Source organism: Ctenopharyngodon idella, chromosome 13 (genome assembly GCF_019924925.1).
Source record: "Ctenopharyngodon idella isolate HZGC_01 chromosome 13, HZGC01, whole genome shotgun sequence".
Classification (NCBI taxonomy): domain Eukaryota; kingdom Metazoa; phylum Chordata; class Actinopteri; order Cypriniformes; family Xenocyprididae; genus Ctenopharyngodon; species Ctenopharyngodon idella.
This window is the reverse complement of record NC_067232.1, coordinates 17,402,250-17,429,397: the sequence shown is the minus strand read 5'-3', so window position 1 is coordinate 17,429,397 and position 27,148 is coordinate 17,402,250. Positions and strand designations below refer to the sequence as shown.

The following is a 27,148-nucleotide window of genomic DNA, read 5'->3' as shown; positions in this document are numbered from 1 at the left end:
TGCCTTAAAATGCAACCTCTTTGTTGTATGGCACTTTCTTCTCCCAGAATAGCTGCTTTCTAGCTGTTTTTCATTTTCACCCTTAGGTCTGAGATGTTTTTCTGTTTTCCTCTGAAGAAACTGCTTGAGACTTTGTTGTTTTCCGTGTTCCCTCAGGAAGCTGAGCCTTTCCACAACTACACCGGCTGCATTGAAATAATCGAAATTAATAAGCTCAGAAGATTCCGTGTGGACCATTCCATTGCCAGGAACAATGTTGACAACTGCAGGTAATTGAACCTGATTCTCCATCAGGAATCAATACAGTTCTGTGCAGTGTTGGGGAGTCTAAATTCATTTTAAATGATTCATATTATTGAATCAGTTTGTTCAAAAAGAAACGATTCATTTATTTTTTTGTCACTGTAGAAATTCTAGCACAGAATTTTGTACCTTTTTTTTTTATAGAGAAATACTGAACTTTGCAGTTCATCACTTCATTTTTTTTGAACTATTAAAAAAAAAAAAATGTAAATTTGTCTGATTAATGCTGATTAATGTGACTGATTTATCACAAGATTCATTCATTCAATAAACCTCAATGTTATTAAGCCAGATAAATGCTACTCTGAATAAATCTGAAAATTCTTAATCTGAAGGTATATATATTTTAAAATATTTTTCACTTTAAGGAGGCTCCTACATATATCCATAATAGCCTTCAATGTACAGTAGCTAAATACTGATTTTAAACATTATCATGAATTAATTTAAACAATGAGTAGTTTGGAAAGCTACAGTTTGGAATTAGCTTTCCCAACACTGATTTCAGGGAAAGCTCCACTTTGTTGCTTCCATTTAAAAAAAAAAAAAAAAAAAAAATGTATTTTTCCTTTTGTCTCATGGCTCTTGAAATGTGCTATTTGCCAGCCTTGTCAGCCATCTCTCAAGCACACAATCTATAATTTAGCACGTCACTTGAGTGCACAGGTGCTGTACGTTCATGCTGTGTACAAATTGCTCAACAAGAGTGAGATTCTAGGGATATTTAAGTGTGTGGCTTCACACATTGTGTATTAGTGTTCCAAAGAAAATGCAAGCACTCATTTTGACTTTGGGTTTTTCTGTAGAAAGGCCTTTTTCAAGCAGTAGGAAATGAGTCTTGAGCCAAGCATGAGATTGGTGACCACACAGACTTGTTAATATTTAAATGAGGTAGATTTGCGGCCTCTCTTTATTATCATATATTATTTATTCTGTTCTGTCATCTGTCTGGAATTGCAGTGAAATGGGGAGATGGGGTTTCCAAAAAGAACAGCAATTTGTGGCATCTTATATGGTGCTCACTTACAATTTAAAGGAAACATCAGTCAGGGCCTTTAGTAAGATATATCATGGTGGTTCTGTGAGTTCTGATTTAGTGTTCACTTAATTGCAGAGGTGATTGAAATGTAGGCATAACTGTGTTTTGAGAGTTTCTTACTATATAATCCCTCTATTAATAATAATATAATATATAATATAATATATTATTAATAATAATAAATAATAGATTTTTCAGGACATTGTGATGAATGTTAACATAAATTTCACATCGTCATCATTTACTCACCATCATGAACCTATATGCCCTTCTTTCTTCCGTCTAACATAAACCGAGGTGTTTAGCAAAATGTTGGATCTGCTCTTTCCCATAAAATGACAGCGTATTGATATAATGTCTCGGGTGTCTGAAATCATTTCCAGGATGCTTCCTAGCTGTATTTAGATTTAAATGTCAGTACTGATGTGCATCCATTTTGTGTTGAACAGCATAATTAATATAGATTTTTAATATGCATGTGAGTATGGTTTTAATTTTACAAATGGGGCTTGTCTGTGTTGTGTGTAATTATAAGATTAAGGAATGTAGAGGAGGTTGCTCCATATCCTTTGCCCCTCTGATTAAAACTCTAGGGGGGAATTCACTAAGAATGAATGTCACCCACTGATAGCGCTGCATATTTGCATGCGCAGTCTGCATTGTTTTAGCGCCCAATTCACTAAAGGAATTATGCAAATCAGGTAAATGTCCACAAAATTCTGTCAATCTGCATTGTGTAATTCTTGATCTTTTGGGTCATTTCTGAGTGCTAGGTTGTGTAGGAAGCACACAAAAACATATTTCTGTCTATCTATTTGTCTGTCTATCTATCTATCTATCTGTCTATCTGTCTGTCTGTCTGTCTGTCTATCTATCTATCTATCTATCTATCTATCTATCTGTCTATCTGTCTGTCTGTCTGTCTGTCTGTCTATCTATATCTGTCTGTCTGTCTGTCTACCCTATCTGTCTGTCTGTCTGTCTGTCTATCTATTTGTCTGTGTATCTGTCTATCTATCTATCTATCTATCTATCTATCTATCTATCTATCTATCTATATCTGTCTGTCTGTCTGCCTATCTGTCTGTCTGTCTGTCTGTCTATCTGTTTGTCTGTCTGTGTATCTATCTATCTGTCTGTCTCTGTCTGTGTATCTATATCTCTGTCTGTCTGTCTGTCGGTCTATCTATCTATCTATCTATCTATCTATCTATCTATCTATCTCTGTCTGTCTATCTATTTGTCTGTCTGTGTATCTATCTATCTATCTATCTATCTATCTATCTGTCTGTCTGTCTGTCTGTCTGTCTGTCTGTCTCTGTGTATCTATATCTCTGTCTGTCTGTCTGTCGATCTATCTATCTATCTATCTATCTATCTGTCTGTCTGTCTGTCTGTCTGTCTGTCTGTCTGTCTGTCTGTCTGTCTGTCTCTGTCTGTGTATCTATATCTCTGTCTGTTTGTCTATCTATCTATCTGTCTGTCTGTCTATTTGTCTGTATCTATTTGTCTGTCTGTGTATCTATCTATATGTCTGTCTGTCTGTGTATCTATCTATCTGTCTGTCTGTCTATCTATCTATCCGTCTGTCTGTCTGTCTATCTGTCTATTTATCTGTCTTTCTGTCTAATCTATATATCTCTCTGTCTGCATGTATCTGTCTGTCTGTCTAGTTTTCTAGTTAAAAATTATGGTAATGTGAATCTCTTTGAATTTAACATTTAATTCTGCGTCCTTACATTCAAATTTCATTTGCTATTCTGGATCCTGTTTGGTACCTCAAATTAAATTCAGGAATTGAATTGGACTTTAAACAGCATCCTCAATTAAATTATGAATGCCACACAACCCTGCCACAAACATCTCTTTTAAATGACATTTCATTTATCGCTTGCTTTTTTACCATAAATGGATGTGATTAGGCTCATATAGCACTGAGTTTCGTAAATAAGGGAGCAATTGTGAATAATTTGCCTGGATAAACTGGATTGCAAGTGGTTAGTGAATTAAATGCATGATTTTGCTCTGAAATAATTGTTAGTGATTAGTAAATTTGCCCCATGGTAATGTATTTCAGTGGATCCATTTTTAATCCTCGCCTTTTCATTTGCTCACATATTATTTACTGTAGGTCTCAATGGCATCATGACCCACCAGCAAACTCCACAGATTCCCCTCCTCAGCTCATCACATTGGAAACCCCTCCTGGTGGGCGTATCAGAATATTCCCACCCACCCAGCCTTCACCTGTCTGCCCGCAGGGGCTCTGTCTCAACGGCGGAGTGTGTCGGCCCGTCTCTCTGCCCAGCGGAGCCTCGTCTTTTTTTTGTGATTGTCCTCTGCACTTCATGGGACGCTTGTGTGAACAAGGTGATACCTCTGGTTCTTTTCCCCCTCCACATCACAGCAAAAAAAACTTATTTTGTAATATGACTATAGCTACTAACCTTAACCTAACTCTGATGAGTGGTCAAATTTGGTGTGGTGCTTTAAAAAAAGACAATTTGATTGATATCATAAAACATAGTACCTCACCTGCAAAAGCGGAAACTGATCTACCACCAAACATTTTTACTAATAAAAAATACAGAAGCAGTGTTGGAGGCAGATGTGTTGGTACATTTTCGTAAATGGTAAAATGAAAACCTTGCCCTGTTGTTGGACCAGGGATGACTTTAAATAATTCATGCTGTGATTAACGCAAGATCCATATAAGCAAGTTGTAATGTCAGAAACCCTTCTATCTGCTCACCTCTGAGTTCTACTACAAATGAGATAGTGACCCTGTCACCCGTGTTCTCCAGATTCATTTTACCTCCTCTGCCTCATGCCAGAATAAGACATGAATGATATTAAATTCTGGTGTAGTGAAAAAGTCTCTTACACAGTGAACCCAATTGATATTGACTGACACTCAACTTACTGTACTGAGCTGTCATGGAAGAATATTTCACACTTTAACAATTTGCTAAACTCTAAACTGACAACGGACCTTTTCTTTTATCAAAATCACCACCTGAGGAAAACTGAAAAAACAGAAATTTTATGCACTCCCAGCAGTTGGGTATTCATTGTAATGTGCTCCTTTATAGTGCTAATTGCTTTTTTATTGTATTTTGCTCCAGCTCCTGCTGACTCACTATGTTTTGCCCTGTATCAATAAGCCAATGCTCAGGTAAAGAGCTAATTTGCTGAGCTACAAGTTCATCTGTCTCTATTGATGTAACATTGAGATTCTCTGGCGGTGAGACGCCGGTCTTCAAATTAACTAAAGATCATTCATTCTTCTTTCAGGTTTTCTATTTTTGTGCAGTGCCAGGCATTGATTGATGTGTTTGTGAACAGACCTTTTCAGATGAAGCTGTCAGTATTTTCATATTTATTTACTGCTAATTATGGGAAACATACTTGGTATTTTCCATGTATATGGCACAAAAGGACTTGAAATGAAATGAAATGAAAATGAAAACTAAAAGACTTTCAAATCACATGAGCCAATATTTTATTCACAATAGAACATAGATAACATAACATAAATGTTTAAACTGAGAAATTTTACACTTTTATCCACTAAATGAGCTCATTTCAAATTTGATGCCTGCTACAGGTCTCAAAAAAGTTGGCACAGGGGCAACAAATGGCTGAAAAAGCAAGAAATTTTGAAAAGATTCAGCTGGGAGAACATCTAGCAACTAATTAAGTTAATTGATATCAGGTCTGTAACATGATTAGCTATAAAAGGGATGTCTTAGAGAGGCAGAGTCTGTCAGAAGTAAAGATGGGCAGAGCTGTGAAAGTGCGTAAAAAGATTGTGGAATTTCTTTAAAAACAATGTTCCTCAACGTCAAATTGCAAAGGCTTTGCAAATCTCATCATCTACAGTGCATAACATCATCAAAAGATTCAGAGAAACTGGAGAAATCTGTGCGTAAGGACAAGACCTTTAAACTGAGCAGTGTTGTACCCCAAACACTGCTCAGTTTAAATGGTCCGCTATCCATCTGTACCAGTTGGCGCACGCAACGCCCAACCAAACACATTTTTGCGCATGTGCAGGATCATGTTTTAAGTGGATATTGAAACAAGAGTGAAATGCAAAGCCTTGTTTACATAAGGAAGAGTAGTTCAGCAAGCAATAAATGTTACGTTGCGAATATTAAACGTTTGGATTCTTCCCGAATGAGAGAGGTAGGCTATGTGAGCCCAGTTCAGTTTTGCTTTAAATAAATTCATTTCTGCTTTATAATGAATGCCACTATAGCCTAATTTGTGTTTTAATTTATAATATATAGCTACTTATTTTTCGTGCTTGTTCTGTTCGGAATAAAATAAATTTAAAGGATTTTCTGTAGAGTGAAGTTCTAAAATAACCAAGTTTATATATATTAATAATGTTTGTAAGTAGCCTATTTAGTTTTATTTACCGGTATTTTTATTTAAATTAATTTTATTGTTTGCAATTACGAGGTTGAGGGTTGTTTTTAGAGTAAGATAAATTTCTTTTTTCTACTTACTCTTCATGGCCGGGTTACGTTTCTCTGTGTCGTAAACAATAGGGCGAGGCTTCTAAAATTTGGGGCGTGATATTTAAATGACGACTGTTTTCAGCCGCCACAATTATCAACACCCGTTCATTCGTGCGACGGAATTGGCCACATACGAAAGTTTAATGAATCACACATGAGCGTTGTCATGAGCTGATTTTTTTTGTTCGGATGTACGCTGGTTTCTACGTTTGTTTGATAAATGAATGAAAGGTATATAAAGGTTTTAGAGCAACATATGCTCCACCTCCAGACGACGTCTATTTCAGGGAAGGCATTGTGAATTTCAGCAGGACAATGCAAAACTACATACTGCAGCTATTACAACAGCATGGCTTCGTTGTAGAAGAGTCCTGAATTGCAGTCCACATCTTTCACCTATAGAGAACATTTGGCGCATCATTAAAGGAAAAATACGTCAGGCAAGAATGGGACCAAATTCCAACACCAAAACTCCAGAAACTCATAACCTTGATGCCCAGACGTCTTCAAACTTTTCTGAAAAGAAGAGGAGATGCTACACCATGGTAAACATGCCCCTGTCCCAACTATTTTGAGACCTGTAGCAGGCATCAAATTTGAAATGAGCTCATTTTGTGCATAAAAATTTAATATTTCTCAGTTTAAACATTTGTTATGTTATCTATGTTCTATTGTGAATAAAATATTGGCTCATGTGATTTGAAAGTCTTTTAGTTTTCATTTTATTCAAATTTAAAAAACGTCCCAACATTTCTGGAATTCGGGTTGTAGTTTTATACTTAGTCTAAAATTAAAATTATAATTAAATAAAAAAGTAGTTGAATTGATTTTCAGTGCATTTTTACTATTTTTATTTTATTATGATTTTATTAACTAATTTTATAATATAAAAATTGTTTATAATACAATAAAATATTATTATAACATTTATTTTTTTATAATAAAACATATTCTTTAATTCTAGTGACCCTTAATAACTGAGCTTATGTGCAACCATGTTGCAACCACATTTTTCAGTTGTAGTCTTTTAAAAAGGCATCTGAAATAATAAACTAAGTGCAATGTATTGTTGTCAACAATATAGTTTTTTCGATACATAGCAATACTGAAATATCTGAAACGCTTCCAATACTCATTTTCCGCAGAATAGATACACTATACCAGCTGCGCTTTCTCGCTTTCTCATCTCTCCAACAGCGAGTTTAATTTGCTCCGGATGAATATTGTTGGTGTTGCAGTGCTTGAATTGTGGCATGGGATTGCACGTACTGTGCATAATTTGACTCATTGGACTCATCACCCAAAGCGTGCACACATAAAGCCACCTCTCAGTACTAAATTGAGTTCTTCTTCACTGCTTATTGCACTTAAACTGTAAAAGACGTAAACACAGTCAGTTGTATTTTAAGTGAACGTAAACACTTGAGAAAGAAAACGCATGTGTAACAGTATAATGGATCCGTGCTTCAGGCCCAATATATCTGCTGCCAAATTATGAGATAATATTAAAAATATCTATATGGCAGTTTTTCCCCAGGGTATCGATGTCAAAATTTTGGCCAGTGAAAATGTGGAGTGGCTAGTAACTTTGGAAAACCACTAGTCACAGTGTCTGGTGAGCAAAAAAGCTAATGTCAAGCCCTGCTCTTAAGGTTGATGACCAACATTTTATGAAGGTTAAGCACCTGAGCCCAGTAACAGAAGAAGAAAAAAATAGTACATTTTTACTCTCGTCATGGAATATCCCACTTGAAACCTAATTGTATAGAGATGAGCATATTACACAAACACAGACATATGTGAAGACGTCTTTGCATTTACTAATATGTATTGTTTTGAAATTGAGAACTTATAGTACACATTAACTGAACATCGTAGTGCATTCAATGCAACTGCTTTTTGAATCACTGATGAAAATGTTTTTCCATATACAAAGTGGACCAGTGGCAAATTCTAATGCTGCTGAAAAGCAGTTTTCCAGTCCTCCCTCTTAGCTCTTCTTCTTTATTGTAAATTCTAGTTTCTAACACCTGACAGAAGTTGAAAGAGAATCTGCTTTTCAGTTCCCTTTTTTCTCATTTTTTTTTTTTTTTTCTTTTCACAGACAAGTAGAGCAGAGCTTTTAGTTTCAAAGCTGTATATTTTTTTCTTTATATTTCTATTTTGACAATGTCAGCCCTATATAGAAATAAAATTGTTGTTCAAAGTCAGTAAGAAGGATCAAGGATAGGTGCATCATTAGGAGGAATTAAAAGGACAGCAACAGTAATAGTGGTGTAATAATATTATAAGGCTTGAGAAAACAAGAAAAAATTTGCATGACTAGGGAAGAAATGCATTTCAGATGCAATTAGTTGAATTTCCCAAATTAAATTTCCAAATGACCACTTTCAATTCATCTATGGTCTGTGGCAATGTTTTGTTTATACAGAGCAACTTGACTATTGTTACCTAATTTTATTGATTCTGTTAATATATAATGTTTAATAGAAAACAAACATAAAACAGCATGGGGTCTTTTATGATTTCTAAAACCTATCATTTCTAAGGTTATAGGTTAGTGAGAGGCTATCAGCTCTAGATAAACTGACCTTCTTGTCACTATAATTTAGTCTTCTCATAATTACCCTGCCCGTTGACCAGCTAGCATCAGCAAACATGTCAAGGCAAAACCGCAACAAACATCCTGAGGGTGAAGGGGTGAGGAAGATGAGAGGGTGTCTGTGACTTCATGATGGAAAGGGAGCGATTGGGTCACACTGAATCTCTTCAGTGTCACATGACAAATAAGAGGACAACTGGCCTCAGAGATTATATACCAGTCTAGTAGCCTTTCATTTTGTGTGTTGTATGGTTGAACCTGTAAAAAAGATGAATGATGTGTCTCCACTTACTTCCACTGTAGAAAAATGAAGCCAAAGCATCCCAAAAACGGTTGTTGCCGATTACGTCATTTGGATACAGAGTCTGCACAGTAGTGAACTTGAGGTGGAGTCATGGTATCAAGGACCCGCTCACACTTCTGCGCCCACAGACTCAATTGCAAGCACAGCTGTCAATCATGATGTTACACCTCGTTTTTATAGCATTAAATAACTAACTAAAACCAAACTTACTGGAAAAACGAACACTTGAACATATGTCAGTGTTACGAGTCCCGGGCGTGGAACACGTAAACAGATTACAAAAACCCCTGAATTATCAGGAGAAGTAAACACAAGAAAAGATCAGTGGCTTTCCTCAATCGCAGCTTGTAGCGTCTGAAGTAAACACAATGCGCATCACCATAGCAACCCACAACAGACTCCCTCTAGAGGCAATAGTTGTATTTTCTTTTAAAACTTCAGTCTTAAGTGGTGATAATTAATGACTCAGTGTACAATAAACTCTTTGTCAAATAAATAAAGAAATAAATACATAAATAATTAAATAAATGCATAAATAAATAAATATTAATACCAAAAGACACATTACCTTGTGATTACACATGGGTGTATCACACACTCCCCAGCAAAGAAAAGATGGCTCCTGCCAGCATAATCTTAATAACACTTGCGTGGGACTCTTTCAGCCTAATAATCTCACCAATAGCTGGGTCCAATCTCTGTGCCTTTTGCAGTTCATCATGACTTAGTTTTCCTAGGACTTCACCAGCATCACTCTCAATTCGATCTTCCTGAACCTGGTTAAGAGCAGCGACCCAAGCAACATCCTTTTGTTCGGCAGCCCTAGTGCCCTCCCATGTGGTTTTGACGATTTCACTAGACAACTCTTCTGTGCACTCTGTGATGTAATTGTTGATATCCATTGGGCACCGGGAAAGACTGTCTGCATCCACATTCACTTTTCCAGGTCTGTACTTGATATCAAACCTGAAGTCTGAGAGTTCTCCAACCCATCTATACCCCACAGCATTGAGTTTGGCAGTAGTCATTATGTAAGTCAGAGGGTTATTGTCTGTATAAACTGTGAAGTGTTGGGAATAAAATAGATAGTCCCGAAACTTCTCACAGATTGCCCACTTTAGTGCAAGGAATTCAAGTTTCCCTGAATGGAGTCTGTAATTCCTCTCTGCCGGTGTCAGTGTTCTTGATCCATAGCCAATGACTCTCATTTTCCCAGCCTGCCGTTGATAAAGTACAGCTCCAAGTCCTTGTTCTGAAGCATCTGTATGAAGTGTGAAAGGCAAATCAAAATCAGGATATGCAAGTACAGGTGGAGTAGTCAAAGCTTCAACTAATCTGCACAGAATCCTTTGATGTTCTTCCTTCCACTCAATGGGTGTTCGCGATGGTAATTGAACATTTTTCTTTCCATCTACCTTTGGTTTTGTTTGAACAGACCCCATTCTAGCTTGTTTTACTTGCAAGAGGTCGTATATTGGCTTGGCAATGCGAGAGAAATCCTGGACGTAAGATCGATAGTAACTCAGAAACCCCAGCATCTTCCGGACTTCTCCAACCGTGGTAGGCTTCTTTGTTTTCCAGGCCCGTACAGCATCTAAATCTTTAGGATCTATCCTGACTCCTTCTGCGCTGACCAGTCGCCCAACGTATCGCACTTCTTTTTTGAACATCTCACACTTGGTTGGTCTTAGCTTAACTCCATGTCGCTGTAAAGCTTGCAACACCTTCCGTAGTCTTTCCACGTGTTCTTCGAATGTCTTCGCATAACACAGAATATCGTCAAGGTAAGGGATACAGCATTCATCCCTCAGAGAGTCCAACATCTCCTCCATGCTTCGTTGAAAGGCAGCAGGTGCGTTGGTTAATCCAAAAGGAATTCGTACCCACTCATAGAGGCCCCAAGGAGTAATGAAAGCAGTCAGATGTCGTGATCCCTCCGCAATAAAGCCTTGGTGATAAGCTTTCCCTTGATCCAAAATCGAGAACCAGCTATACCCTCCCAACGTGTCAGTGAGGTCTTGAATCCGAGGAAGGGGATGCCTATCAGGGACAGTTTTCTTGTTAAGTAGTCTGTAGTCAACACAAAGTCGAAGTGTTCCATCCTTCTTTCTGACACATACAACTGGTGCAGAATAGGGGGACTTTGACTTCACAATCCACCCTCTGGCCAGGAGATCTTGGATGTACTCTCTCACTTCTTTATGTAGTGGCTTGGGAACTGAGGAGTAGGCTCTCTGAACAGGAATGTTGTCAATCAAGTTGATGGACATCTGCAAACTTGGGACACAGCCTACATCTTCGTCATTGTATGCAAATGCCATAGACTCTTCGTACAACATCCTCTTTGCTATCCTTTGTTGCTCCTCAGTCAAGTGACTTAGATCTACAGGTGGATCCCAATGCTCTGTTACTGTAATACTGTTGTTATCTGCTCCTTCTTGGGTCTCTGCACTGTTAACTTCCAGAGGAACTGGTTCTGCTATTTGGTCTGTCTCCACAATTTTCTTAATGGACTGTATGCTCCCGAGTGTCGTTCGTCGTGGTAAGATAATGTCATGTCTAGTATGATTTTCTATTGGAATGCTAATGAACGGTTTTTGTCTTCCACAGACTTCCAGCAATCCATCTCCAAGATCAAGTCTCTCAAGTTGTGGATTGTCTACATTGGTCTCAAACAAGATGGCAGGATCTGACAAATCAAAATCTACAGGTATGGAACATTTGATCTGTGCCAGTCGACCTGATGGAATAACAACATCCTGACGTCCAACTTTGACAATGGCCTCGGTATCACAAGATGACTTTTGTGTCTGTATGAAGTTTACTATCACCTCAGCCTGATCATCTTCAATCTCCATGGCTCCCTTTAGCAGCGTAGTGATAGTTGCAAGAACACTTGCACCAGTCGTCTGTCCTTTTACCAGCTGTTCAATGACGTTAAATCCCAGGAGGGGTCGTTCAAGAGCCATTTTACCCACCAGGAAAGGAACTTGAATGGCTAACTGTGGATCACTGTTGCCAGGGAGGTTCACTGTTGCTTCAACCCACCCATCGAATGGTAAGACATCTCCATTAACGGCCAAGACATGAAGAGGTTTGGATCCCATTAGTTCACTCAGAGGTCGTAAGTGCTGACTGGGTAAATAGGTTCTTTTCCATGTCTGATCAATGATACTGACCTGAGCACCTGTATCAAGTAGGGCGGTCACGGCATAACCATTAATGTTACACTTCAACAAGCATTTGTTTCCAATTAGCTCTGCTACTCTGTTCTGTTTCGAGTTTGTCTTTCTAGACACGGAAGAGCAGGCTGCACTGTTTGCATTGGCTTCACGTACTCTGTTTTCTGGGAATCTTTCTCCAGTTGACAATCTCAGTTCAGTAGTCTGGTAAGTATTCCTTGTGCCCCTTGCCCTTTTACCACATCCAATGGCTCGGTGTCCTTCTTCTCCACAGATGAAGCAGTGGTTGCATGAGCTGTTACCCTCCTCTATACACCTCGGACACCCATACGGCCCTCCTCTTCTTGCTGGTGTTGGTCTATGTCCAGCATGTGAACCAGCTCCCGTTTGTGCGGAGCAGTGACATGGCCATTTAGCTTCTTTCAAAGTGTCAATTGTACTTTTTAAAGCTTCTACTTGAGCGCTTAGTTCTTGTATGGTTTTTGTCTTGCTCTTTTTTTGCATTTTGGTGTTTGATTCACTCTCGTCTGATCCTGAGTCAATCTGTGCGCTATGAGCTTGAGTCTGTTTTCGCTGTATGGCTTGGCCTAATCTTCGTTGGCGCTCACTTTCCTCACTTGAGATCTTTGTCACTTGTTTCAGTAGTGTTTCATCAGTTACTGTGTGGTTTGTGAGCAAAGGTCTTAGTTCACTTCTTATGTCGTTGTACTTGGGAAGGAAACCCTGATGTATAGTACGCAGGAACACATTCTGGACCGTTCTTGACTCATATTCAATGTTAGTGTTACTCTGCGTGGAAGCGAAAATCACTTTCTGTTTCAGTCCTATTACACGATATAGGAACTGTTGCGGTGTTTCATTCTCTCGCTGTCTGGTGCTCATCAGCTCTTGGAAAAGCTCACTGCTGCTCCTTTCACTCATGTGAGACTGCAGAAAACTTTTCAGTTCAGTCACAGTTAAATCATCTTTGTTAATGAGCATCTCTTTGAATTGTCCTGGTTTCACTATGCGCAGAACAGCTTGAATGATCTCACTCTCTGTGTAGTTTGCTTTGAAGCCTTCGTCGATCTGCTTACACAAATTGTTGTATCCGATGTCAGATGTGTTGTCACCCACCTGCCCCCCATATATCTTGAATTCTCTACGTGGTAAGTATGATAAATCTCTCAAGTACAACATGCTATCAGACTGTCTGGGTGGTAGATGTCTTGTATTTTGTGTGCTACCCTGCTCTGTGAGAGGTGATTGTTCTACTCGTCCAACAGTAGATGGAATTTTAAACTCAGACAGCTTCCTTCCTAGAGAGTAGCTTCTCATACTCTAAAAACTGTGCATCACCATTGGCACTTATGGGTAGTGGTGATGAAAATGTTTGCATATGTGGACTTGCTGATTGTGTTTGTGTTCGTTTTACTGGTGTAGGTGTTTTCGTGTACACATCTGTTTCAATTAAATCATACATAGAATGATCACTTACAACAGTTACACGTTTCTGAATAAGCTCATCAATACTGTCTTTTAAAAACAGTAACTGTGCGTAACCTTGATCTTCTAGTTTTGTTAATGTTTTGCTGTGCATGTAGGAAGAGATGAAGTTGAAACAACCTTCTTCGTCGTCTCTGGATATGGTGGAAGAATCCTGACCTGCAGATGGGATGATGCTCTCAGCTACCTGACACAGTTCACCAGCAGTCAGTGTATAAAGGCTTTTCTTGATTTTCCAGACCAGTTGCTTCCTTTCGTCGGCCATCTTGTCCAGCTTCAGACCCTCTCACGACCCTTAGCGATGCGTCGCCTTCCTCTCAGCTCGGTCCCTTTTAGCTCTCTGGACGTCAGCAGCTGTCACAAGGTCACACGCAACTCTTTTTGTCGTCGTCTCGTCGTCGTACAGTCTGGATCCCAAAACTGGCCTCACACTCTGGATGTAAATCTCGGTGGAACCTCCATGAATCTGTTACGAGTCCCGGGCGTGGAACACGTAAACAGATTACAAAAACCCCTGAATTATCAGGAGAAGTAAACACAAGAAAAGATCAGTGGCTTTCCTCAATCGCAGCTTGTAGCGTCTGAAGTAAACACAATGCGCATCACCATAGCAACCCACAACGGACTCCCTCTAGAGGCAATAGTTGTATTTTCTTTTAAAACTTCAGTCTTAAGTGGTGATAATTAATGACTCAGTGTACAATAAACTCTTTGTCAAATAAATAAAGAAATAAATACATAAATAATTAAATAAATGCATAAATAAATAAATATTAATACCAAAAGACACATTACCTTGTGATTACACATGGGTGTATCACATCAGCGTGATAAGAACTACCTAAAATAATGATTTTTTAGTTTGGCTCACATCCCATTCGATTACAAGTACAGGTGCTGGTCATATAATTAGAATATCATCAAAAAGTTGATTTATTTCAATAATTCCATTCAAAAAGTGAAACTTGTATATTATATTCATTCATTACACACAGACTGATATATTTCAAATGTTTATTTCTTTTAATTTTGATGATTATAACTGACAACTCAGGAAAATCCCAAATTCAGTATCTCAGAAAATTAGAATATTGTGAAAAGGTTCAATATTGAAGACACCTGGTGCCACACTCTAATCAGCTAATTAACTCAAAACACCTGCAAAGGCCTTTAAATGGTCTCTCAGTCTAGTTCTGTAGGCTCCACAATCATGGGGAAGACTGCTGACTTGACAGTTGCCCAAAAGACGACCATTGACACCTTGCACAATGAGGGCAAGACACAAAAGGTCATTGCAAAAGAGGCTGGCTGTTCACTGAGCTCTGTGTCCAAGCACATTAATAGAGAGGCGAAGGGAAGGAAAAGATGTGGTGGAAAAAAGTGTACAAGCAATAGGGATAACCGCACCCTGGAGATGATTGTGAAACAAAACCCATTCAAAAATGTGGGGGAGATTCACAAAGAGTGGACTGCAGCTGGAGTCAGTGCTTCAAGAACCACTACGCAACAGACGTATGCAAGACATGGGTTTCAGCTGTCGCATTCCTTGTGTCAAGCCACTCTTGAACAACAGACAGCGTCAGAAGCGTCTCGCCTGGGCTAAAGACAAAAAGGACTGGACTGCTGCTGAGTGGTCCAAAGTTATGTTCTCTGATGAAAGTAAATTTTGCATTTCCTTTGGAAATCAGGGTCCCAGAGTCTGGAGGAAGAGAGGAGAGCCACACAATCCACGTTGCTTGAGGTCCAGTGTAAAGTTTCCACAGTCAGTGATGGTTTGGGTTGCCATGTCATCTGCTGGTGTTGGTCCACTGTATTTTCTGAGGTCCAAGGTCAACGCGGCTGTATACCAGGAAGTTTTAGAGCACTTCATGCTTCCTGCTGCTGACCAACTTTATGGAGATGCAGATTTCATTTTCCAACAGGACTTGGCACCTGCACACAGTGCCAAAGCTACCAGTACCTGGTTTAAGGACCATGGTATCCCTGTTCTTAATTGGCCAGCAAACTCGCCTGACCTTAACCCCATAGAAAATCTATGGGGTATTGTGAAGAGGAAGATGCGATATGCCAGACCCAACAATGCAGAAGAGCTGAAGGCCACTATCAGAGCAACCTGGGCTCTTATAACACCTGAGCAGTGCCACAGACTGATCGACTCCATGCCACGCCGCATTGCTGCAGTAATTCAGGCAAAAGGAGCCCCAACTAAGTATTGAGTGCTGTACATGCTCATACTTTTCATGTTCATACTTTTCAGTTGGCCAAGATTTCTAAAAATCCTTTCTTTGTATTGGTCTTAAGTAATTTTCTGAGATACTGAATTTGGGATTTTCCTTAGTTGTCAGTTATAATCATCAAAATTAAAAGAAATAAGCATTTGAAATATATCAGTCTGTGTGTAATGAATGAATATAATATACAAGTTTTACTTTTTGAATGGAATTAGTGAAATAAATAAACTTTTTGATGATATTCTAATTATATGACCAGCACCTGTATAGGGTGGAGTTTAAGACCTATACTGCAGCCAGCCACCAGAGGGCGATCAAATTTTTTTTTTGGCTTCAGTTTTTAGGACGTGTGATGATGGTGTGGCATAAATTGAAGGACCACAGACAGAAACATAGAAGTTTAACACCAGTTTAACCTGAACAACTGGTCGATATCCTGTATTCCTGTTCAGGGTGGAAACAATTCAAACAGCATCACTTTTTATTCACTTTCCCAATCAACAGGAACTTGAAATAAGGATTTGTGTATGAGGCAGTTTAGTGACCACTCAGCTTGTTTAAATCTCCGTGTCTGAGACCATCTTGACTCCTGTGAGGTTTACCATTAAAGTCTCTTTCTACTGTACAGTAAGTTAATTACAAAGAAGGCAAAAGAGATTTAAGGACATTTTTATATGATTTTTGCTTCTCTGTGATGTCTCCCTGGTGGGACTTTTACAACTTGAGAGTAAAGTGAGTGTGTTAAATCAGCCGCAATGTTTCCTTGCTGTTCATATTGGGAACCACTGCTGGATGGATAATGAATTTTTTGTAATGTTTTCCCATCACAAATGCACCTAACTAAATTATTATTGTCTCAGGTTCTGGAAACCCTCTAGATTTATTGCTTTGCCGAATTGTATCATTTAAGTATGACACAGAAAATATGTGCTTGCTCAATGAAGCTTTTAAGCAATATTTGTTTAAATAACTTTTTTATTCCCTTTTCATAAGGCACACTTGGATCCAAGATTTTCCTTTTCATAGATATTTATTTTTTTTATTTAAAGAGATTTTCACCTAATGCATTAGGTATCATGAACAATCAACAGTACATTTGCAACATTAATTTCGGATAATATTAATTTCTACATATATTAATACATTTTCAGTTTTTGTTTTTACATTTTCCAGGTGACATTAATATTAGTTATGTTAGTTATGTAAAAAAAAAAAAAAAAAAAATATATATATATATATATATATATGAAGACTTTAAGATGCAAAAGCCTCTAATTGCAATCTGAAATTTTCTTCTAAAATGAGCATTTTTATCAAGCTCGTATATTTAGGTTCAGTAATTTCTCTTTAATGGCAATTAATAGGTCCTTTTCATTGCCATTAAAGTGAAATTACTGAACATAAACATACAAGCTTGATAAAAATGCTCATTTTAGAAGAAAAGTAGTTGATTCCTGTGATGGTAAAGCTGAATTTCCAGCAAAACAATGATCTTTGATAAACAAAAAAGTTAAAAAGAACAGCATTTATTTGAAATAGTAATCTTTTGTAAAGTGTTTTTGTCACTTTTGATCAATTTAATATGAAAGCTTGTTTCAGCCACGGAATAAAAAAAAATAGATCACTGCATCTTTTTATCTTACAATTGTGACTTTTTTATTTTGAGTTTATATTTCGAAATTCTGACTTTTTTCCTCAGAAAAAAGGTGAAAAAAGACTGAATTTTTCTCAGAATTGTGACTTTGTCACAATTCTGACTTTATAACTCGCAATTGTGAGTTTATATCTCGCAATTCTGACTTTATAACACATAATTGCAACTTTATATCTTGCAATTCTGACCTTATACCTCGCAACTGCGAATTTATATCACGCAATTCTGACTTTATATCTTGCGATTCTGACTTTATAACTCGAAATTCTGAGAAAAAAAGATGTAAACTCGCAAGTCAGAATTGTGAGATAAAAAGTCGCAATTAACTTTTACATTTTTTATCCAGTGGCAGAAAAGCTTCCATAATTTAATGCATCCATGCTAAATAAAAGTATTATTTTCTTTACAGACCATATTACTGACCATAGTTTTTGAACTGCACTTGTATATTATGATCAAATACGAATAAACAGTGCACAATAGTATAAGTTAACATTAACCTATAAATTAATAAATGTTTAAATAAATAAAAGAACTCTGATACCTAATGCATAAACTATGTTAAACTAAACATTAACAATCTGAACCTTATTGTAAAGTGTTACCAGTTTATGCATACAGTATGCTGTACACTCAGTCCTACATTATAGTCAAGAATATGGTAAGCGAAATACAATACCCACACATATACAAGTGAAATTTGAATAGTCAAAAAAAAATGTGATGTCAGCAATGTTCCTAATGACAAGTTGTCATCAAGATGAAATGACTTTATTTGCCTCTCAGCATTTTTCACAGCTTGGTCAGATCGTGCCCTCCTTTGGGAGCTACGGATGCACATGTGCCTTACACCTCAAGAGTAATAATACAGACAAGGTTTGGTGTCAGGGCATTAGTATATATACAAGATGGTTTGCTCTGTATAAAACTGCTCAGCTTGCTTTCTGACTTATTTTGGGGCATAATCTTGACACACGAATCTCTAAAGGAGGAAAGAGCTCTGTGCTGCACATACTGTATGGTGCACGCTGTACTTCGGAGAGCATTTACAGCTGTCTGTCACTTTGTCTATTTATCTGTTTCAGGATCAGGTTTTTTGCAGGGACCACTTTGTTTATTCAGGCATTTATTGATAAAATGAACCGTCCGCGAGGAGTCTACAGTTCTATAAAAAGCAGGAAGGCAACCGGTGACCTCTCTCAATAACTCACTCAGCACTTCTGTGCTCCTATGCCCTTTACTCGGCACCTCCGCCATTTGTTCTCAAAGTGCTAATTTGCAGATAATTAAGTAATCCACTGAAATGTTATTTGTCCCTCTGGGCACTATGCAAAGCAAGGGGGTTGCTATATTCAGGGCTGACTCATTTGTAGTCCCCCCATGGGAAATATCACATAATCAAGCAGACACTGTATTAAATAATTCCTTCGAGCTTTCTCGGTACAAGTTGTACAGATTCTACACTTTTTTTTTTCTTTTTTTTTCTTCTGATGACCGCATGACAGTCTTTTGTTTCTGTGCATGTACAGTAGTGGCCAAAAGTGATGTCCAGCCTAGGAAAACTGACATTTTCACCCTTTATTCAAATCTTATTAAAATTTGTTAAAGATTTTGTAAGCATATTGCGTAGTTATACTGCCTTGGAGTTAATTGTTTTGTTTGTGATGATAATGCAATGAAACATGCCAAATTGTGTGGACATAATTTTTGGCCAGCCTGTCATAGAAATTATGAACACATGCAAAAATAATAGAGAACTAACAAAATATTGATAAGTGATTAAGTTCTGGAAGCTTTTTGTTTTGTTGCATAGTAAAATAAAACCTTTAGCTGTAATTTTTTTTTTTTTTTTTTTTTTTAGCAAATAATTTCTTCAGATAAATATCTTAGCCAAGTCTAGTCTTTTGTTCTTCCCTCATATTTAAAATATTTTAAAAATGTAAAATATTTTGATGGTTTAATCGAACTTTTAGGGTCATTAAAAACAAATATCCCCTCTGGACATCACTTTTGGCTGCTACTGTACACTGAAAAAACAAAAAATAGTGAAGAAAGTTTTTTTTTTACTCAGAAATTGCTAGTAAATTTCACAATTTATTACAAAGAAACATCAAGTAACACATTGAATTAAATGAATTGTACAGTATTTCGTTGTAAAATGTACACTAAGGTCACATTTACACTGCAGGTCTTGATGCCCAATTCCGATTTGTTGACTATATCCAATTTTTTCAACACAAGCTCATTGGAAAAACCGTACCTTTGTCAACATTTTTGAAAAACACAAAATATATACCAATACGTACATATCACTGCAGTTTCAAACAGAAATGAACACTAGAGGCAGTAAAACAGCAAGCACTTTTAATTATTTTCACACACAATTATGATTACAGGGCCAGATTATGGAAATATATTCACGCGGTTCCTTGCACAATTATGTTATGACCTCAAAACACTTTTTACCATAGTACATGATTTCTAAACGAATATATTTTGGAGTTTGCATCACTTACCCAGCTCCATATGTTCAGTTTTACTGATGTAATAAGCTTGCTCAGTAGCTCAACTGGTACAGAATTGCACTTGCGATGCGAAGAGTTCGGGTACGAATCCCTTGAAAGAAGAGTCACAATAAAAGAGCTCTAAGACGAGTTCAAAAATGATAAAATGCCACGGTTACGATTGCGTTTTTATGTCACATTTGCTTTTGTTAACACTATCGGGTAGGTTTAGGGTATAGTGTAGGTGTATGTTATTAAACGTGATGGAGCCACTCACTGGACATTTCACTTTGAAACTGTCGCGAAACGTGCACGACGCAACGTATTTTGCGTTTCGAAAAAAAGTTGACACAGGTACGTTTTTCTAATGAGCCTGGGCAGGATTTTTTGGATGCATACATATCCGCATTTAACTATACACTTGGCGAAACAACCCAAGATAGACGTACTGACCTGGAAAAGCGCAGGCCAAAAAGGAAGTAAAAACGGTGCAATTTGTAATGGACAAAGACGAAATGATAATGCAAACTTTTGCTTTCCACGCCATCTTTAAAGGTCAGCAAAACATTGGTCTCTTAAGGGGGAGAAAAAAGAGGAGAGCCCTTGTTGCAGCCATTTTGGGGCATTAAAAACAGTCATGTGATCATGGTTGGTGTCCACTTGAGTTGACGTCATTCGCTTTTTCAATGATGTACGACTTGCATTGACAGGTGAATATCCGATCTGTCCGTTTACATGGCAGAGGCACGAATCCACCAGTCTTGTCAATTTATTTCCACACATGAGTCCAATCTGAGAATTTTCAGAATCCACCTTTTCGCTTGCTTACACGTTTGTGGGTCATATCCGATCTGCAAAAAAATCAGAATTGGGTCAACTTCGAAAAATTATTTTTTACAATGTATGTGAGGAAACTTTGTAAATCAGGTAGTCATTTTCACTGCTGATGGCGCAATGTCTACTGTTTGCTGCATCGAAGTTGTCTGTAATGCCCAAGAAAAAGGCACCGTCACCTCTTTCAGCTAGTCGTTTGCTTTTCTTTCCCTTCGCCTATCCATCAAGACTGTTTCTGTGCTTATCTCACGGTTCATCAGCCTCGTAAAACTCCCCCTTAAACAGCAGCCCTGAGAGTGTGCACTATTTTCTGCTGAGTTAGAGGAATCAGGAAGCTGTTTGAAAGGCTCCTTCGGTCTGACTGCAGTCCAATCTGAGAGGAGCGCTGGGACTCGCTCGGTTTGCTTGGCCGCTTTCTGAGCCTCAAACTCTGTTTGGTGTTGGTGGCCCTTCTGGGTGCCGGAAGTGGGTGGAGTCCGAGGGCTGTTTATTTGCTGACAAAGTTTTTCGATGAGAATTATTATAACAAGTCTAGGATTTGACAGAGGAGCCTCTCTTCCTATAGTCTGAGTCAAATTAGAGTTTGCCGCTTGGCACGACGATTATTGTCACTGTTGGTGCTTGATGCGGGGAGCGGAAGAGTAATATTCTCTGGGGCAACAGGCGAGATTAATCCTGGTACACAAGTGTGACAGATTCTTCTGGTTCTACTAAAGAGATTTACCGTCCGTCCCGAAAATCTGATTATAGATTCATTTCTGAAGTGAAAATGGCAAATTCTGCTACAGTATTATGTTGTATAGATACAGTGCATTTATCATTACTCATATTTAAGCAAGATAGAGGATAGTCTGTTTTTTTTTAAATAAAATGTTTGTAAGACACAAAAAAAGCTCAGGCTTTGACTTAAATGTGCATCTAAAATAATCGAAATAATAATAATCTAGAATAAAAGCAGATCTGAAAGGTCAAAAGGGTCGTCAAAGACTCATTATTTTTTCACAGGACACTTGGGAGGAAATTTTGTCTTTCACTGTCATTATTTTCAGGATGGATGGTTTGCAGTTAAGATATTGCCTAACCAGCATCTGTAACAAGCCGCTAGACACAATGTTAGACCCAAACACTTTATCATGCTGATCATAATGGATTGTTATCTGAATCTCTGCATCTGCAATGACAACCAGACCAGCCTGCATGTAGGGAATGAAGAAAAATAATCAGATTTAATATTTCTATGTTCTGTAAATCCTTAAATTATTACAGAACAGGGGTTTGCAAACTAGGGTCTGGGGAATATTAATATATTGAGTAAATAAATACATTTTACAGAATCTGACATTTTACAGTTTCGTTTTGACTTCTAAACATTGGTCAGAAATCATGAAATTAATTCCAAATTATTTATTCTATTCTGTTATTCTGTTTTACACATATTTACAATATATTTTTAAATATTTTTAAGAGTATTATGTAAAAAAAACAAATGTATAGATGGAAACTATTGTATGTTTTGTCATGTTTTCATGCACTAACAAAATAGTGTTGTAAAGGAAAAATAAGCAGAATAAAGTGCTAAAAATGTCAGTTTAATTCTGATTTCTAACAAATGGATTCTGGATTTGCAAGATTAACATAACGGCACATGCTAGACGATGAGTTGAATCAGCTCCACAGCAACTACATAAATGTATCCACTAACCATTCAGAAATGTCCAGATGCATTCTAAAAGTTGTAACTTCTTCCTGAGTCTCTCCATCAGTGTCCGACTTCAGTTTGAACAATGTAAGGCTGAACACCATTACTGACAATCGCCATTTTGGCTGCGTGAGATTCTCCAGCTTTGTTGAAGCACAAGCTGTTAAAGCTCCGCCCTCTTTTAGAAAGCGGGCTGGGAGCAGCAGCTCATTTGCATTTAAATAGAAACACACACAAAATGACGTGTTTTTGCTCACACCCAATTAGGGGCAAATTTGACAAGCTATAATAAATGATCTGTGGGGTATTTTGAACTGAAACTTCACAGACACATTCTGGGGACACCAGAGACTTATATTACAGACTTATATTGTAAAAGGGGCATTATGAATCCCCTTTAAATATAAATATAAATAGAATTTTAATAATATGTAAAGTTGTAAATTAAAACTGTTTGCACATTTTTATTTTTGAAGACTTGTTGGAAATCGTAAGATTAGTCTCAGTTTTCAAAATTTTCTTAGCCCTATTTTTACGCTTGTATTCAGTTTTATACATCTAACATACTCTAATACTGGGATGTTGAACTATTCTTCAAAATGACAGGCAGCAGTGTGGATAAAATATCAGCTTTAAAATGTCTCTATGTTCAAACCAAAACATTGTTTTGGTCCTTTGTGTTGGTTAGTTACATTTTAGTTTGTCATTGCAGAAGTCATGTACAGTAAATTGCCGTTCACAGTCTCCTTGAGAACTGTATCCTGAATCTTGCTGAATCAGCCTTAATATGTGGTATGTAGACCTGTATGAGCAACACCCTGACACGCGTTCACCACAGATGGGCCATGCTGAAGTCTTGTCACATATGCCTTGAAATTGTCACGCTACATACATTGCCTTCTGTGTAAAAGCTAACAGATCATTACCGCTGCAGAGAGGTCGTGACCATAGCAGACAACACCCACCTTCCTCTTCCCCTAGAGTCACTGTCGTCTGTCACCCTCTGGGAGATAACATTGCTCCAGAACAGGTCCTGACAGGATCCTCCTGCCTTTGCGTGTAGGCTACTTATCAGAGCCTGGCAGACATTACTTCTCTTGACTGTGCATTCAGCTTGGAGGTTATACTAGTAAACGGTCAAAATTTATGTCATAATCTTATAACTACAGGTTATGCAATTTAGTATTTGAAGATGACTGAAAAATGTGAAGGGGTAGTTGACATGTCAGAGTGACATGCTATACTTCATCTAAAACCAATAGACCCTTTTTACAGACTGTGAATGATGCGTTTTCACAGTTATCAACATCGCAAATCAAGTTTTTTCATTTTTTTCTTATTTAAAAATTTTTTTTTATACATTTTTAATGCTATTCTTTGTGTGGCAGTTGATTACAAAAAAAATTTAAATTTAACACTGCTGTAAGGGTGTTTCTAATAGGGTGTTTCTAGGGATCGATGTCAAATCTCACATCATTCTCTCTTACTGCTATAATCAATCCCTTTTCCCTCTTTCAGAGATTCTTGGAAATGCTATAATGGATTTTTTTTTTTCTTTTACTATTTGGAGCAAATAGGAATGCAAAAATTATATTTGCTGTCATCTCCCGTTTACAACTATAGACGTTTACCCAACTATAACGACTTTAGCTTCTGAGAACCCCGGAAATGTAAAAAGAGTATATAAATATTTATAAGTTTCTCAATTAATATAAGGTCATAAAAGTAAATGTATTAATTTAATGACATATAAAATATGAATATGCAGTATAATATATATAGAGAGAGAGAGAGATTTACATTGTCGAACAAAACGCCAAAGTATCATCAAGCTATGTTTACCACTGGCTTTATTTTACTCAGAAATTGAAAAACCCTATTATAAAAACCCATAGGAAAATCTCAAGGGAACCAGTGGTGAATTAGTCTTCCGAGTTTTGACATCATCCCTGTGCAACTCTATATATATATTTGTGTGTGTGTGTGTGTGTGTGTGTGTGTGTGTCATTAAACAAGTGTGTTGAATTATCAACTTCACCTTTTACCAGTAGAATTATTGTTTTTTTATCTTCTTTTTCAGATACAACAGTCTTTTTCCCTCAATTTGATGGTACCTCTTTCTTGGAGTTGCCGTCGCTGACGTCCCTGTTTCAGTCAGACACTCACTTCACGAGTCATTCCTCTGAGGACACCGTGTATTTGACAATGAAGAGCAAGACACCTCATGGTACTATTCTCTACAGTGAGTATCTGAGAGCCACCGGAGAATACAGCACATAAAGACCCTGTGAAATCAAAATTGTAGTTGGTATAGTGAGCGCATCTATGTGCTAAAATGAATATTTAGTATATATACAGATTTAAAATTGATTTTCTTTTCTGGGAAAGCAACCAAAATATAGATGACTCGCCTTGCATGCAGGGGCGCATACTAATTTTTGTCTATTAAAATGCACTCTTAGTATATCCTCTCCCCCTAATACCATCTGTGTTCAACTAAGCTGGTTAGCATATCCCAGTTACCCCGTACTCTTTATCAAAAGTACAGTAAAAACCGTAATATAAATATTTTCTATTTTAATGTATTTTAAAATGTAATTTATTCCTGTAATAGTAAAGCTGAATTTTCAGCATCATTACTCCAGTCTTCAGTGTCACATGATCCTTCAGAAATCATTCTAATACACTGATTTAGTGATCAAGAAACATTTCATATTATTATCAATGTTGAAAACAGCAGTGCTGCTTAATATTTTGTAGAAACTGTGATACTCTTTTTCAGGATTCCTTGTAGAATAGAAAGAACAGCATTTATTAGAAATAGAAATCTTTTGTAACATTATAAATGTCTTTACTGACAAAAGTCTACTTGTCATTTTTAAAAGAGACAAGCCATTAGAGTAATGCTTGTCAAAACGTGGTGCAGGGATGATGTATTTTTGTAGGCCAAAACCCGGAAACGAGTTAGCGTTTAAGCACTTCCTGTTTCTATCGTCCTGAAGTTAATGGGGTTTTGGTTAAATGCTTGAAATAAATGTCTGTGGTGAACACAAGCTCAAGATATTTTCATGTTTTATTCTACAATATAAAATACATCAGTAATACCCTTTTGACTTTTTTTTTTTTTTTTTTAAAGCTTTTACTTTTTTTGTAAATGACGGTTGACTGTAGAGGACATTAAACGTCATCAGCCGAACAGGTAAACTCATATACTCACTAGTCTTCTTTTACAGCCTCGTTGTGTTTATAATAACACTCTTGCAAACTATTATAATTAAAACTTTCAGGAGAATGTCTTTAAACAAAGACTGAAAGGGTTGTCAGAAGCTTAGTGATGGTGAGGTTGAAGTCATGCAACTGTTGTGTAGTTCATTTATAGCCTATGTTTAGCCTAACTTTTGACTTCTGCCAATTGTATTTACATTTCAAAATTCATAAGCGTTGTGTTCATTTGTGAAGATTATCTTGATGAACAAAACATATAAGAATCATAAGCTTTTGTTAGTCAGAGACCTTATTTTCTGCAAACTCTTCTAAACCAAAAGCCAATGGAAAAATCTTATTGGATTCTTGTCGAGGGAACCAGGGTGATGCTGTCTCCTGGGTTGGCCTACAAAAATACAGCATCCCTGCACCAACCTATTATGGTGTCTTTTAATACCTAAATGTGCTAATGTCAAGTGATACATGCCTAATAGATTAGTATATTACCCTGTTGAAAAAAAACAGCAAATGCTGGATAGGTATGTTTTGAAGCATGGAAGCTGGTTTGAGCTGGTTTATGCTGGTCCTTAGCTGGTCCTGAGCTGGAGCTAGTTGCTTACGACCAGCACTTGACCAGCTTAAACCAGCCAAGGACCAGCATAAACCAGCTCAAACCAGCCAAGGACCAGCATAAACCAGCTCAAACTAGCTTCCATGCCTCAAAACATACCTAACCAACATATGCTTTTTTTTTTTTTTCAACAGGGTAGTATCTAAACCACCTTTACATTCCTGCAGATGAGATGAGTCCATTATTTTAGGCTTTTTTTTATTATTTTTTTTTGTAGAAATGTATCTAATAGAATTTACCATGGAAACCTTATTAGGTCTTCAAGCATTTCTACAACACAGACTTCATTATCAGTGCTAATTCTAAACCAGTGACATATTCGTCATAAATTATATGTCTCTATGGCTACATGCTCGTTGCTCCAAGATTAGGGTGAACAGCTGTATGTAAATACACATAGCGCATGTTACAATAATAATGTCAGTGTGATTTGAGGGGCAAGTAATTAAATTTGACATCACATTCATGATATATTTTCGCTGTTTGCACCTGATGTGTCTATTGAATAGCAATCACCTTCAAACGATGAGGAAAGTTTGACTCGATAACTCGCACTCTATCGGTGTGTGTTAATGAATAATTGGCTTCCCAGCCTCCCTCGCTGCAGATTACACACACTGAGTTATGAGACTGTGAATATGACTGTAAGCCTCAGTGCTAAATTAAAACGCCGGACAGTCGACTGTACCTCTTTATCCAGTAATGAAGTTCTCTCTCAGGACATGTTAATGACATAGCAAATGTCTCTAGGTGAAATCAATCACACCAGTATATGTGCTGTGGGCTGAATTTAAAGTTATGATGGCTGATCCCATTAGCTAATTGGCAAACCCTGCTGGATGATGCTCTTCAATTACTTTGTCCTAAACAAATATGGTCCCTTGGCTGGGCCGAACTCCAAATGAATGAGTATTTGGGGATTTTACCTGTAATTGAGTGAATTAGATTTA

At 37.4% G+C, this 27,148-nt stretch overlaps 1 protein-coding gene across 1 annotated transcript in view; it reads left to right on the top strand.

Annotated features, from left to right (window-relative positions):
• The window catches only part of eys (eyes shut homolog), a 238,982-nt gene that overhangs the window by 154,329 nt on the left and 57,505 nt on the right, over positions 1-27,148 (top strand). Inside the window, exons 29-31 of the mRNA XM_051917822.1 lie at positions 157-269; positions 3,474-3,712; positions 24,444-24,605. Of these exons, the coding sequence (XP_051773782.1) occupies positions 157-269; positions 3,474-3,712; positions 24,444-24,605 (514 nt within the window). The remainder of the gene's footprint in view (positions 1-156; positions 270-3,473; positions 3,713-24,443; positions 24,606-27,148) is intronic.